At 42.3% G+C, this 12,551-nt stretch overlaps 1 protein-coding gene across 1 annotated transcript; it reads left to right on the plus strand.

The window, feature by feature from the left end:
- Positions 1–612: 612 nt before the first annotated feature.
- LOC134203949 (ATP-binding cassette sub-family G member 1-like) lies at positions 613–12,118 on the plus strand. Its single transcript, XM_062678787.1, has 6 exons — positions 613–699; positions 9,925–10,172; positions 10,249–10,823; positions 10,883–10,969; positions 11,029–11,340; positions 11,401–12,118. The coding sequence occupies exons 2-6, from the start codon at positions 9,958–9,960 to the stop codon at positions 11,991–11,993; spliced, it is 1,782 nt and encodes a 593-aa protein (XP_062534771.1). The 5' UTR covers positions 613–699; positions 9,925–9,957; the 3' UTR covers positions 11,994–12,118.
- The last annotated feature ends 433 nt before the right edge of the window (positions 12,119–12,551 follow it).

Raw genomic sequence — 12,551 nt, forward strand, 5'->3', positions numbered from 1 at the left:
TAGTGAGCAAATGCCAAACTCGAGTTTGCGCGAAATTGATTCGCGCGCCACGAGTGATTGATTGACCAACTAATAATTATTCAAATCAACCGGTAATGATTATCGATGAAATTTTCTCAAATGCTATGTCTGTGGCTCTGACCGTCTGAAAAACTAATAAAGTAGTAGATTTAATAAGCATCCGTTCGTACGGCTATAGCAAAAGCTTAGAGATTTCGCTGGAATATGAAAAAATGACTGAAAATTCAAATTGGCTTCTCCCGATCCACGTTCACAGCATTAAGATTTCCTAGAAAATTAAAAATCCTGTGAGGTTAATTACACCTGCGTTACTTTACCGGTAATACGGTGAAGCATTAACATGATTATAAACGATAATGCACCATCAAGAATACCTCTTGCATAAGAGTGCTGAAGCGAGTTCATCCAAGTGGGTACCGAGAGCGAATGCATCGAGTTTTCATACAGTGGGGCCACATATACAGATCCACAAAGTGTTCCACCATTCTGCACTGGTCGTACCGATACTGGGAATCGTACTTTCGTCCACCCATCAGGGAAAGAGCAAAATGACGGTGTGCTGCTCTGCGTTCAGTTCAGTTATCTTCGGTTCGCGGTTCGACGCGGTAGTGGTGCTTCGCCTATGTTCCACTTGTGGCAGTGTGGGGCAGCAAAAAACTATCCTCGAATAGCAGAACGGTAATGATGGGTTAGATTTTAATTACCATAGCCTCATTATGATACGCGAACCTTGACAAAAGTATAAATGCTAAGCGTCGAGCAATACAGTGTGAGGATATATCGTTTACCAAATGACTTATTTGAGGAAGTGCATCACAAGTGACAAAGAATTCACTTCATTAACAAATACCATCTCTGCATCGTGCATACGTCTGTGATTTATATTTTTGCAATCGTGAAAACCTGTGTGCAACGAACTGAGTGACAATATTGCAGCTGTATTTCGCAGATAGTACGACGGTGATGCATTTGTTAGTAGACGGTTTGCCGGTTGTATTGAATCGATTAATATGAACATAAGACGGTGCTCTACTAGCAGAGGGCCGGCTTGAATAAAATCAATGTAAATAAAGCATCCTAAATGAGTGAAGTGTGCAACCGCACATGCGTACTGGTATCGTTACGTATCGTACAGTATGTTCATCAGCATGATGTTTTGCGACATGTCTTTAGCTGTGCATTGTGAAAGCATGTTTGTACACTATGCAACGGCCTTTTACCACAGAGAACAGACATAAGGGATATTTCAAAATTTTGTTGAAAAAATGTGTAAACCTCCTCAGTACCGCCAACGCAAACTACCCGACACACAAACTCGATCTCAAGCGAAAATTTATACTTTCTTTGAGTACCTACGAGCATAATATAAACTTTTCGACCTCAACAGTATGATTGACTTATTTGAAAAGTATTTAAAATTTATATAAACCATACTATGAATAAATTATTTGTGAAATTCTGTAGCAGCACGTTTCAAATTCATACGGATGAGATTCAGCCTAATTTCAGCCGAGTAGGTAGCATTTACTATTTTTAATTACACCCGCAATTTAATTAATATTTGCGAACCAATTATGCCAAATAGCTACACTGGAGTCGCTTTTTACACGGGTAGATTTAATCAATTTCTCGGTCTATTTTAATTTTACAGTGAAAAAATGACGGCAATGCATCAACATTTTTGATATTTACTTTAATTTCAACAGCATACATTATATGAAATCCAAAACTGTTACTTCAACCAAATGTAATTGCAGTATGTTTGAAAGTTATTTTTATAATCTTGGAAGGTTTTGGCGACTCTCCTTACGTTTACCTTTTGCTGTTGCTTTTTCTTCAATATCCTTTTTCTTCAGACGATCTAAACTCTCCGGTGATGATATGACTTCTGAGCCTGCACATATTCTTCTTCTCTTGGAGACACCTGTTGATGGCTGTTGTTTCACGTACTCAAGAAGAATTTCCTCGAAAGATTTTGCTGGTTTAGTGTTTGTGGGAGAAATATAGTTTACGATACGATTCACTCGAACTATCCAGAGCTGGCATTATATTTTCGTCATTCAGCGGTTTGTTAACATTTTTTTGCCTTTTGAAACCTTCTTCAAGCTCTTAGGTCATATTTCTCGTAGGGAATCATCGTATCACAATATGGATAGATCCCAGATTTACCAAACCCACTTTTCATTATATCTCTTCCCACATTGTTCCATTTTCGAGAAATAATGCTGCAAAACACTCATTGTTCTTTCGTTGCCACGCTATGACTTCTTTGTTAGAGTTCAGTTTTAGTGGTTTGACTACCGATAAGTCCATCGGCTGAAGTAAATGACTGGTATGCGGAGGAAGTTTCAATATGATCACTTGTTCTGCTAAAGCTTTCTAAACAAGTGTGTCGGAACTGCTTTTAAAAATCGATGGAAATAGTTTTCAAATACGACTTTTTCCATCCATCTGTTTTGAGAAGCAGCGTATGACATTCCGGGAAATTGTTCACTACCTTTAACTGTCCAAGAGTCCCAAAAACGTTTTCCTTTGAAAATAATCAATGAGGGCAGCTTATCTCCAGCTGCATTTTCACCGAGCAGGGCAGAGAAATTTTCCCTGCCTGGACCAGCAGTTACACGATGAGCTGCAGCCCCTTTTTCTCCGACCACTTTCACTCGAGATGGATCCAAGCAGAAACTTGTCTCATCTATGTTGTATATTCGTTCAGGAGGAATGCCCATAGTGTTCTCTTTCAGAAGCTCAAAATATTCTGCTATTACGAAGGGATCAACACTTCTCTTCCGAGCGATTTCCACTACTTGTGGTTTCTTTTTGGATAGTCGGTGTCGTCGCATAAAACTCCTGAAGTAATCATATCCGGGTACGCTTGTTGTTTTCTTTTAGATACTGTCCAATCGCTAAGAGTATGTCCTGCTTTGACAGGCCGAACCCCCACTTCTCCATTGTTTTAATATTGGAAGTTATCTTGGTATCAACATTGCATGGCATTGCTGTGTCTCTACCCAGACTGAAGCTTTTCAATCCACGTCTTCTTTCAGATGGTTATTCAGTGTGGGCACCGGGATACCATAACGCTTCGATGCAACGATGACTGCATTGCTCCTAATTACTTCCAGAGCTTTAAACAGGTTATGCTTTGGGTATTCCGCACGCGTTGTTTTCCGGTAATAGTTCCGATCCGAACCATGTTTACCTGGAAACATATTTCATATCAATGATTTTTCACCTGCCCCACCTGCTGTAGTGAAAAACGCAACATGGTTTAATTTGTATTTTGACAACTGAACATCGTACATTATCAACATTTTTGTTGTTGATATTCGAAAATTATAAAGAAAATTAACTTACCAATGCACTAGGGGAGTATTTTTAAGCTTTTTACACAAAAAATCAATTAAAATATGCCATCAACCAACTTGCACCAAACTTGATCGCGGGTGGTAAACAAACTTTGTTTCTCATACGTCAATGCGGTGCATTACCACATGATTTTCTCATCCATTGCAACACTGTTGATGGTACGAAGCGGCAGTGCATTGAATAAAAAATATTTCTTCGGGTTTTCTATGAAATATAGAATTTTTTACCCCACTGTACCTTCTGCCCAAGAAAATCGAAAAAATTTCTTAAGCCAGACCCAAGGCCAGACCCATATAGGTAATGCATGCACAGTCAGCTTTGAAGCCACGTGCCTCACCGCTCAGCTACGGGAAAGTTTCTTTTTTTCCTATCTGGGTCCAGGAAACTGGATTTTTCTTTATGTGTAACTTGAGAGGAGTTTCTCGACACGATCAATCCATCCCAATCCGCAACTAAAATCCTCGCAAGAGAAAGTGGGGCTCTAATTCTATCCTCCTCGACCTTGAAGGGAGTACCGTGTATAATCCTCCAGGTATCGCGGACGCTTTCGATGACTATTTCATGTCACTGACTTTCTTCTTTTTTTATTATTGGAATTACATTCCCACACTGCAGTGTGTGATCCCAGTGCACTGGGACAGAGTCGCTTCGCAGCTTAGTATTCATTAAGCACTTCCACAGTTATTGACTGCGAGGTTTCTAAGCCAAGTTACCATTTTTGCATTCGTATATCATAAGGCTAACACGATGATACTTTTATGCCCAGGGAAGGCGAGACAATTTCCAATCCGAAAATTGTCTAGACCAGGGCCGGGAATCTAACCCAGACACCCTCAGCATGGTCTTGCTTTGTAGCCGCGAGCCTTACTGCACGGCTCAGGAGGGCCCTATAGCAAGTGGATATTCCGCTGCCTTCTGGAATGCCTCTCGAGGTCGGATCTACAAGAGCACCAATAAATTAACCTATCATTTTTGACGGCAGAGTGTGGATCTGTGGGAAACCGTCCGGGCCGGAATAATTATGGTACCCAATGTTGAATCATCTGCTACTGTCAGTGAAAGCATCTTTCCAGGACTTGATCATCCAGCTTCCTGGAACAAGTAGATCTCACTGACTTTGTGTACCAACCTGGTCAATTGTCGACGTCACTAGCAGCTTCAGGAGATCGGGAATCTCAGCTATCGGCAGCACACCATTCGTCCGGGCTATGGATGAAGAGACGCTTTCGCACAAAGAACATAGCATGCGTAGCTTGGACATGTTGAAGACATTCAACCGTACTTGGACAACTCTAGTGTTAAGCCAACTGATTGACTGAGGATTTATCGGGAACACCCTTCCTTTCGTTCAGAGCTTCCTTTTCGACCGCTCTTTACGAGTCTTGATTGGAAATTCTCCTTCCTGCTCCTATCATTAGGAAACAAAGATACTCCAGGAATCTGTGTTAATAGTTATGCTACGTTTCGGCTAAGCAGTCTTGGTAATCAAACGATAATTTTGATTTTATCCGACAACGTTTTAAAATCAAAATTATCGTTTGATTACCAAGACTGCATAGCCGAAACGTAGCATAATTATCCCGATCAGTCGAACTCCCAATGCAATTGTGTTGATAGTTACGCGATTTTTGATGACCATGGATTGGATTCTTCGGGACCTCCAACTCAACATCTATATTTTCGATCATGCAAACGACATTCAATAGGTCGTCATTGGCAATACCCCTGTGCAAACCAGGACTTAGATCAGCTGTAAATGTCATCCTTGGATGGGAGTCCTCAGTAGGGCTTGCCATGGCCACAAAAAAACATCATTTGCGGGCCTATATGCAGCAGCAGACATCGCACATCAAGCCCCAGCATAAAACTGGAAGAGCAGCCCATCGACAATAGGAAGATTCTCAATATTCTGGGAGAGTAAATCGACAGAGGGCTAACTTTACTCTCACAATACAGGTCCGTACAGATTCGTTGCCGAGCTAGGTTCAACCAGCCCTCACTAGGCCGCATAAAACGAGCAACAGAGTTCTGGTGTGACCAAATTATTTATTAACTGTTTTAGGGTCGTACTACCCAAATTTGTATAGATAGTGTTCAACGGACGATTTAAAATTCGTTCGTTCAGCTGCGGTAACGATGGTTACCACTTGCAATAATAACGGGTGACGTTGAACATCGAATGTAAAATGCGAAAGCGAAAGTAAGAACCGGAACGCCTTGGGCAACCAAGCCATTTCTAGCAGTAGTCACCCCTTGATAAGCCAACAGCTGGTCGCTAAAGAGTCAACATTAAAGCCATTTGTCACAGTCACCGTTCTTTGACACTCCATACAGTCGCTGTACAGCTGTTTTGGTCCGCTATGCCAATGCCAGGCTTGTCCTTGTCGTCGCCGTCCCTCGACAAGACACCAGCCGGCCGCCATTGAGCCACCATTAAGCCATTGCTAAGCTCATCTCTGTACGCCTCGCCATCGCCACTTCTATGCTTTATGCCGTCACGGGTCTTCAAAAAGTTATCATCTTTACGCCATTCAGTCGCTACAAAGTTCCTATCATTAAAACTTTCTCGCCATCGTCGCCATTCTTCGACAGGTCACCGTCAGGCCACCATCCAGCAACCACCCGGCCAACATTTAGCCGACTACAAATCCCGTAATAATTGGCCACTACCAATATCCAAGTCGCAACTTCAAGTTGCCCAAAATGATGTCTGTTTGCATTGTCTCACCGTAACCGTCTTCTCGTTGATATTTCGTCAGCGCAGTGTTCGAAAGCGTACCGTCACCCGTAACCACCGAATAAAAAGCTCGAATGGTAAATCAAAACTTTTAATTAAGATCACCCCTCCTAAGCCCACGAGCTGATAAGATCACCCTCCCTCCCCAGAACTTTCGTTTCCTTTCTTTTGTGTCAACCCCGGAAGCTTCCATTGGCTGTAGATACGGCAATTTAGAGCATAGGTGGAATTCTTCCTTTTCGTACCCCAGATTCACTGACGTTCCGATTTCCCATTTGGAAGTCGGATCAAGGGTCTCCGGGAATAACCTGGCATTTTCCAACAGTCAGTTCTATACATCGTCTTTTCTGCCGAGATGTCGCTGTGACCACCCATCGAATAAGCCAATGTTCATCTTTTTTAATTCCACTAGTGCAATCGCGGCATTTTAAGTAAAAACCGAAAACATCAGAATCAGAGCATCTTTGTCAACCCGCACCAGTCGACCACCATTGCCAGATTTCCGTGACGCTGCGGTGAGCCGAGGAACGTGACCGCAGACTTTTTGGCTGAAGTCGGTCATTAAGAGAAGGGTTATACCTGGGCAGTCAGGTCAGGAGCACTTGGTCTTCGTATGTCCAAAATTTGAGGCAATAAGAAGGGAAATAACCGGGTTAAGCTTGGAGAACGTTGTTGAAGAGATGTGTCGAGAGAAAAGCACTTGGAATGCGGTCGACAGGGCAGTATCGCGCATATCATCTGTTATGCAAAAGAAATGGCGCCACGACCAAAGAGAATCGGTATCGGGAGAAATTTTTTTGTCGGGGAACTATCTGTCGGTGTAGGCTAGATCCACCGCCGGGGACTAGACTGAGTAGATCGCGACGAAATACCACCGGCGACGGGTAGTGAACCGGAAGCCCTATTCCACCGGCATCGTTGGACTGACCTTGGTACCCGGCTGGTTGGCTTCGGTATGGAAGAAACTCCTTCGCCGGGGAATTCTCTGTCGGAGTAGGCTAGATCCGCCCTCGAGGACTAGACCGAGTAGAACGCGAAAAATTAGTTGTTCAAAGTCGTCGAGACATTAACCACTTCAAAGTGTAGGCCAAGGAGAGGTGCTTAACAGCACAACAGGCCGACTTCTCCGAAGTAAAGCAGATTGGTAGTACCGGAGAAGTGCAGGCATCGACACAGAAAGATTTGATGATAAGCTCGAATGAGCTCGTAGTAGAAGACGCATCTTGCGGTCCCGGGGAGGAGCAATATAGCAAAGCTAGGAGAGGAGGTTTTTTCCCTCATTTGAGATTTTTCCTCCCATCACAGTGAAAGCAAGTTTCCATAGAAACAAGGATTACCTAATTATATCTAACATAGCAGGCGTGAACCCCAGAGCCCAATCCCCCTAGCAGGCTGCAAGGGGTGATGGTGAATGTTTTCAAGCAGTTTTGCGAGAAAGTGCAGACATTAGTGTCATAACTCAATAAAAAAAGCTTGATGAACTGGATGATGTCTGTATGTGCGTAGATCCTGTCCACGTAAATTTCGGACAGTTAGATAATGTCTAATTGGTTTGTTGCCATTTCATCAACATGGACGAGAGCATAGACATGCTGAAAGCAGCAGTGAAGCAAAAAGATTGAGCTGTCGTGTAAATCGATCGTTTCAGTAGCGGGTGAAAATGTTTAAAAATCACGTTAGAAGATGGGTGTCCGAAATTTAACGTGGACAGGCTTTATGTATGTGTGTATGTGTGTGTATGTGCGTTTGTGTACAGATTTTGTAGTCACACTTTTTGGATTTTTTGTCCGAATTACTTACTTACTTCATTCGACGGGAAATCTTGTCCCATTGATTGCTATTGAAAATTGGCCGGATCGGACTTTGGGATAAGGCCAACATACTATGTTTTATGCCCAAAACACGCTAAAAATACATATTTATATTTTTAAATATTTTTTGTACGAGAAAGGCATCAACACCGCCCAAGTTCGAGGTTCTCCAATCAAATTACGGTATGTGGGACGCACTGATGATGAGACCATCCTCGCAGTCATCATCTATTTTTTGATAGACGAAAGGACTTCAACCCCAGTGGAATTCCCTGCCGCGGTCCCAGTGATTAACTAGGTGACTAGGCTAGGCATGGTCCTACTAGGGTCTTAAGCCTCAATTTGCGTCCATCTTTTTTGCTCCATCCAACTAGATTAAATTGAGCTTGTTTCGTAAGCTAAACTCAAAGGTTTCAGGTTCTGAATCAACAACAGTTATCATTCTTAAGAAAATTATTTTGAGCTTTTTAGTGGAATGTCTTTACTTGTCATAAGATGAGTTTGTATTATTATTTATAAATTCAGACTAAGGCCGAAGTGGCCTGTGCGGTATATAAGAGTCTTCTCCATTTGGATCGGTCCATGGCTTCACGTCGCCCACCACGCAGTCTACGGAGAGTCCGCAAGTCATCTTCCACCTGATCGATCCACCTTGCCCGCTGCGCAACTCGCCTTCTTGTGCCCGTCGGATCGTTGTCGAGAACCATTTTTTAACCGGGTTACTGTCAAGACGAGTTTGTACCATTCAATTTAATTCCACCACTTGATTGTACCTTGACAGATACGTATTTCGACCTCAACAGTAAGGTCGTCTTCAGTGTCTCGTACTTGACTCGATTCATTTTTTTATTTTATCGTCTATAAAAGACAATGCAATCTTATAATTTATTGACAAAGCGTCTAGAAATTCTTTGGATTGTTTTTTAGGTTTTCAATTAAAAAAAATCATTTCAGGTAATCCTTCAAATACCATCGAAAATTGCATTCCGTAAGAAATTTCTCCAGTAATTCCTCCAGAGTTTCCAGAATTTTGTTTACACAAATCTAGGACAAAATTTCAGGAATTTCTTTAGGAGTTTTCGAACGAATTCCTAACGCAATTTGTAGAGGAACTTCTGAAGGCATCTTGACTGACCTCGACAGGCCATCATTCCAACGCTATTCAGCCACTGCGAAGCTACTATCAGTCCTGATTTCCAGCCGCCGTTGCCATCCATTGACAGACCATCGTCAGGGCACAACGCACCCGTTTTCAAAGCTCGCATTATTCGAAACTATCCCTTGCCGTTCGTCGTACTTTGATAGGCCGCACTTCGGCCGCGACATATCCCGCTTTTATTTGAGGTTTCTGGCCGTCAACTGGGAAACTGGGAAACTGCTGGGTTCTGGGGAATGTGTCTGTGGACCTTCTGGGTGGGATCGGTAATCAATTAAGTTGTTTTCCCTTATCTGTCCCTTTGACTAACGCGAATACATGTATCAAGGATGTTGTCAGCTAGGATTAGAAGAAACAATAAACTCAACTATATAAACCAGTTGATCATCCCTCTTCGTACCGGACCTACTCGCGGTTCGCTCCGGAGCACGTCATCTGCCGGTACGATCCTCGATCGAATTACGGGATCTATGACACCTGCAAAACACCCTGTCCGATAACGACGCCAGCCTTGCCGCCCTCATCTGTTTTATAACCAGATTGAATTGGTCAAGTTTCGTAAGCCAGGCTCAAAGGTTTCAGGTTCTGAATCCACTACGGTTAGTTTTTCTTATTCCATCAGGTCAGTTTCTGTACTAATAAAATTACTATCGATCACAGAAATGAAGAATAATAAAAAGTATACAAATTTGAGTTGGCTTGAGAAATTATTGATCTTTGATAGCTACATATCATGAGTGTATAAAGATGATAAGTGAGAGATTTTTTTCATTTTTCGCGATGCCATATTCTAGATAGAAAAATTTGATTCAAATCAATGTTTTTTTTTCTAGATGACCCTAACTAGCCAATCTCCATAAGCCGAAATGGTTACAAACGATGCCACCGAAGTGGCCATTCCACTGATGGACGTTTCATCCACCGTGCTGTCGTTCGAAAATCTCAACTATTCCGTCCAGCAGAGCTCCAAACGTATTCTGCAGGATGTTTCCGGGTTGTTTCGTTCTGGTCGATTGGCGGCCATTATCGGACCTTCAGGAGCGGGGAAATCCTCGCTGCTAAATGTGCTCAGCGGATTCCAGTGAGTATAATCCTAAGAATGGAATTCCCAGGGCACCTTTCTATTATATGCATGTCTGTTATCAATCACTTTTTAGGGTACAAGGAATGGAAGGCAGAATTCTGGTGAACAATGAAAGCGTCGATCGTGAACGATACCGGCAGATGGTGGCCTACAACCCGCAGGAGGTGATGCTTTTGCCGACAATCACCGTCACGGAGACTTTGCTCTACGCAGTCGACCTGCGTATGTCATCCAGCGTGTCAAGATTTCAGAAAATAAAAATAGTCAACGACATTATTGCGTTGCTGGGTTTGGAGGAGTGTGCCCACCGACAAGCCCGGGTGCTGTCCGGAGGCGAGAAGAAACGGCTTTCGATCGGACAGGAGTTAGTTTCCAATCCCAAAATAATGTTCTTTGATGAACCGACCAGTGGCCTGGACAGCGAATCGTCGTATCAAGTGATGTCCTATTTGAAGGATTTGGCGCGGCAAGGACGATGCATCATCAGTGTGGTTCATCAGCCTAGTTCGGATCTTTTGGAACTGTTCGACGATATCTACGTGGTTGCTGAAGGGCAGTGTTTGTATAAAGGGCCTCTGGAAGATCTGACTACGGCATTTGCAGATGTGGGTTTGATATGCCCGCAGTATTTCAATCGAGCCGATTTCGGTAATCCAGTTGTATGATAAAATAGTTTTGTGGAATTTGATAACATTCCCGTATTTCAGTCATTAAAATGGCATCAAAGTCATGTAACGAACGCGAAAAAGTACAATTGCTGAAGGATCGTATGAAAGCAGCACCCATTGAGAACGGTGAGTATCATGATGCTGCTACTAAAATCCTCATTGCAACTGTTCTAATTTTTTCGCAGGTTACAACAACAACAAACAGGATGGAAATCTAGAACTGAAAATGGGTGATAGGAATGATGAAACCTCACAGTATGCCATTTCTCAATGGCGTCAGTTCGCCATTCTTACACATAGAACATTTCTGGGTACCATCCGTAACTTCACGCTGACTGTGCTGCGATTCATTGGTCACATTTTGTATGGCGTCATTATCGGCACAGTCTATTATCAAATCGGAAACGATGGGGCCAAAGTTATCTCAAACGTATCCTATTTTATGATGATACTTCTGTTCATCGTATTTGCTAACTCTATGACTGTCGTCCTCACATGTAAGCTGCATTTCCCAACATTTCACATAACCTGATTAACAAATACGTAATAACTTTTAGTCCCACTGGAGATGGCTGTGTTCATCCGGGAGTACAAGTCCAACTGCTACTCGGTCGGAGCCTATTTCTTCTCAAAGATCGTAGCGGACTTCCCACTCATGATCGGCGGGGTGATCTGTTTCCACTTCATTGCTTACTACATGACGGGGCAGGTCGACGAAACCTATCGGATGTTGATTTTCTTGAGCATGTGCCTGCTGGCTGGATGGTACGCGCAGATCTACGGAATGCTTGGAGGTTGTCTGTTCCCGATTGACGTGAGTCCCTTCATTGTGCCTATCACGTTGATGCCGGCGGTCCTGTTCAGTGGGTACTTCATCCGCTACGACGAACTGTTCGATGTGTTCAAACCGCTGACGTACATTTCACCGGTTCGATTCGCCCTGGAGGGAGTCTCGCTGGCGTCCTACGGTTTCGGGAGGAAGGACTTGAACTGCAATGAGATATTCTGCTACTACCGGAAAGCAAGGAAGATCCTTGAGATGCTGGATATGGAGAAGAGCTCCATATGGGTGGATGTAGGTGGGTTGGCATTTATTATTATAGGATTGCATATTGTGGTATATGTTAGCTTACGCTTTAAGGTACAGTAATGATACATGTAAGGTAACATATGTGTAAATTTGTAGTAGAGGGTTTAAGGCAAATTAGTTTTACCTAATTTTCATTGGATTGATACTCTCCTCTTATGACTAAAATAAAAACTCTCCCCAAAACATTTAGAAATTTTTCCTAAAAAATTAGAAGAAATCATGGTACGGGCAACAAATAAATATAAAATTTCCACAAAGAATTTTTCACAAAACAAAAATACATTATCACTTTTAAAAGCATAAATTGCAATTATAAAAGAAGAAGTTTCCGTAAAGAAATCAAAACGCTGCACGAAAAAAAAAATTGAGGAAAATGTTGTTATTGTTTATTACTTATTTATTTATTTATGGAAATTTTGTATTTTTTTTCCGTGGAACATGCTTTTTGTGAAAAATTATCAATGCCTTAAAGAAATTATGCATTATTTATGGAAATTTTATTTTTATTTATTGCCCATACTCTGATTTCTTTATTGGCAATTTCCTATTTTTAATGGAAAATTTATAATTCTTCATGGACATTTTATTTTGATGCCCTCCTTTTATATGCCTTTGAAG

The sequence above is a fragment of the Armigeres subalbatus genome, unplaced genomic scaffold (assembly GCF_024139115.2).
Source record: "Armigeres subalbatus isolate Guangzhou_Male unplaced genomic scaffold, GZ_Asu_2 Contig297, whole genome shotgun sequence".
NCBI lineage: Eukaryota > Metazoa > Arthropoda > Insecta > Diptera > Culicidae > Armigeres > Armigeres subalbatus.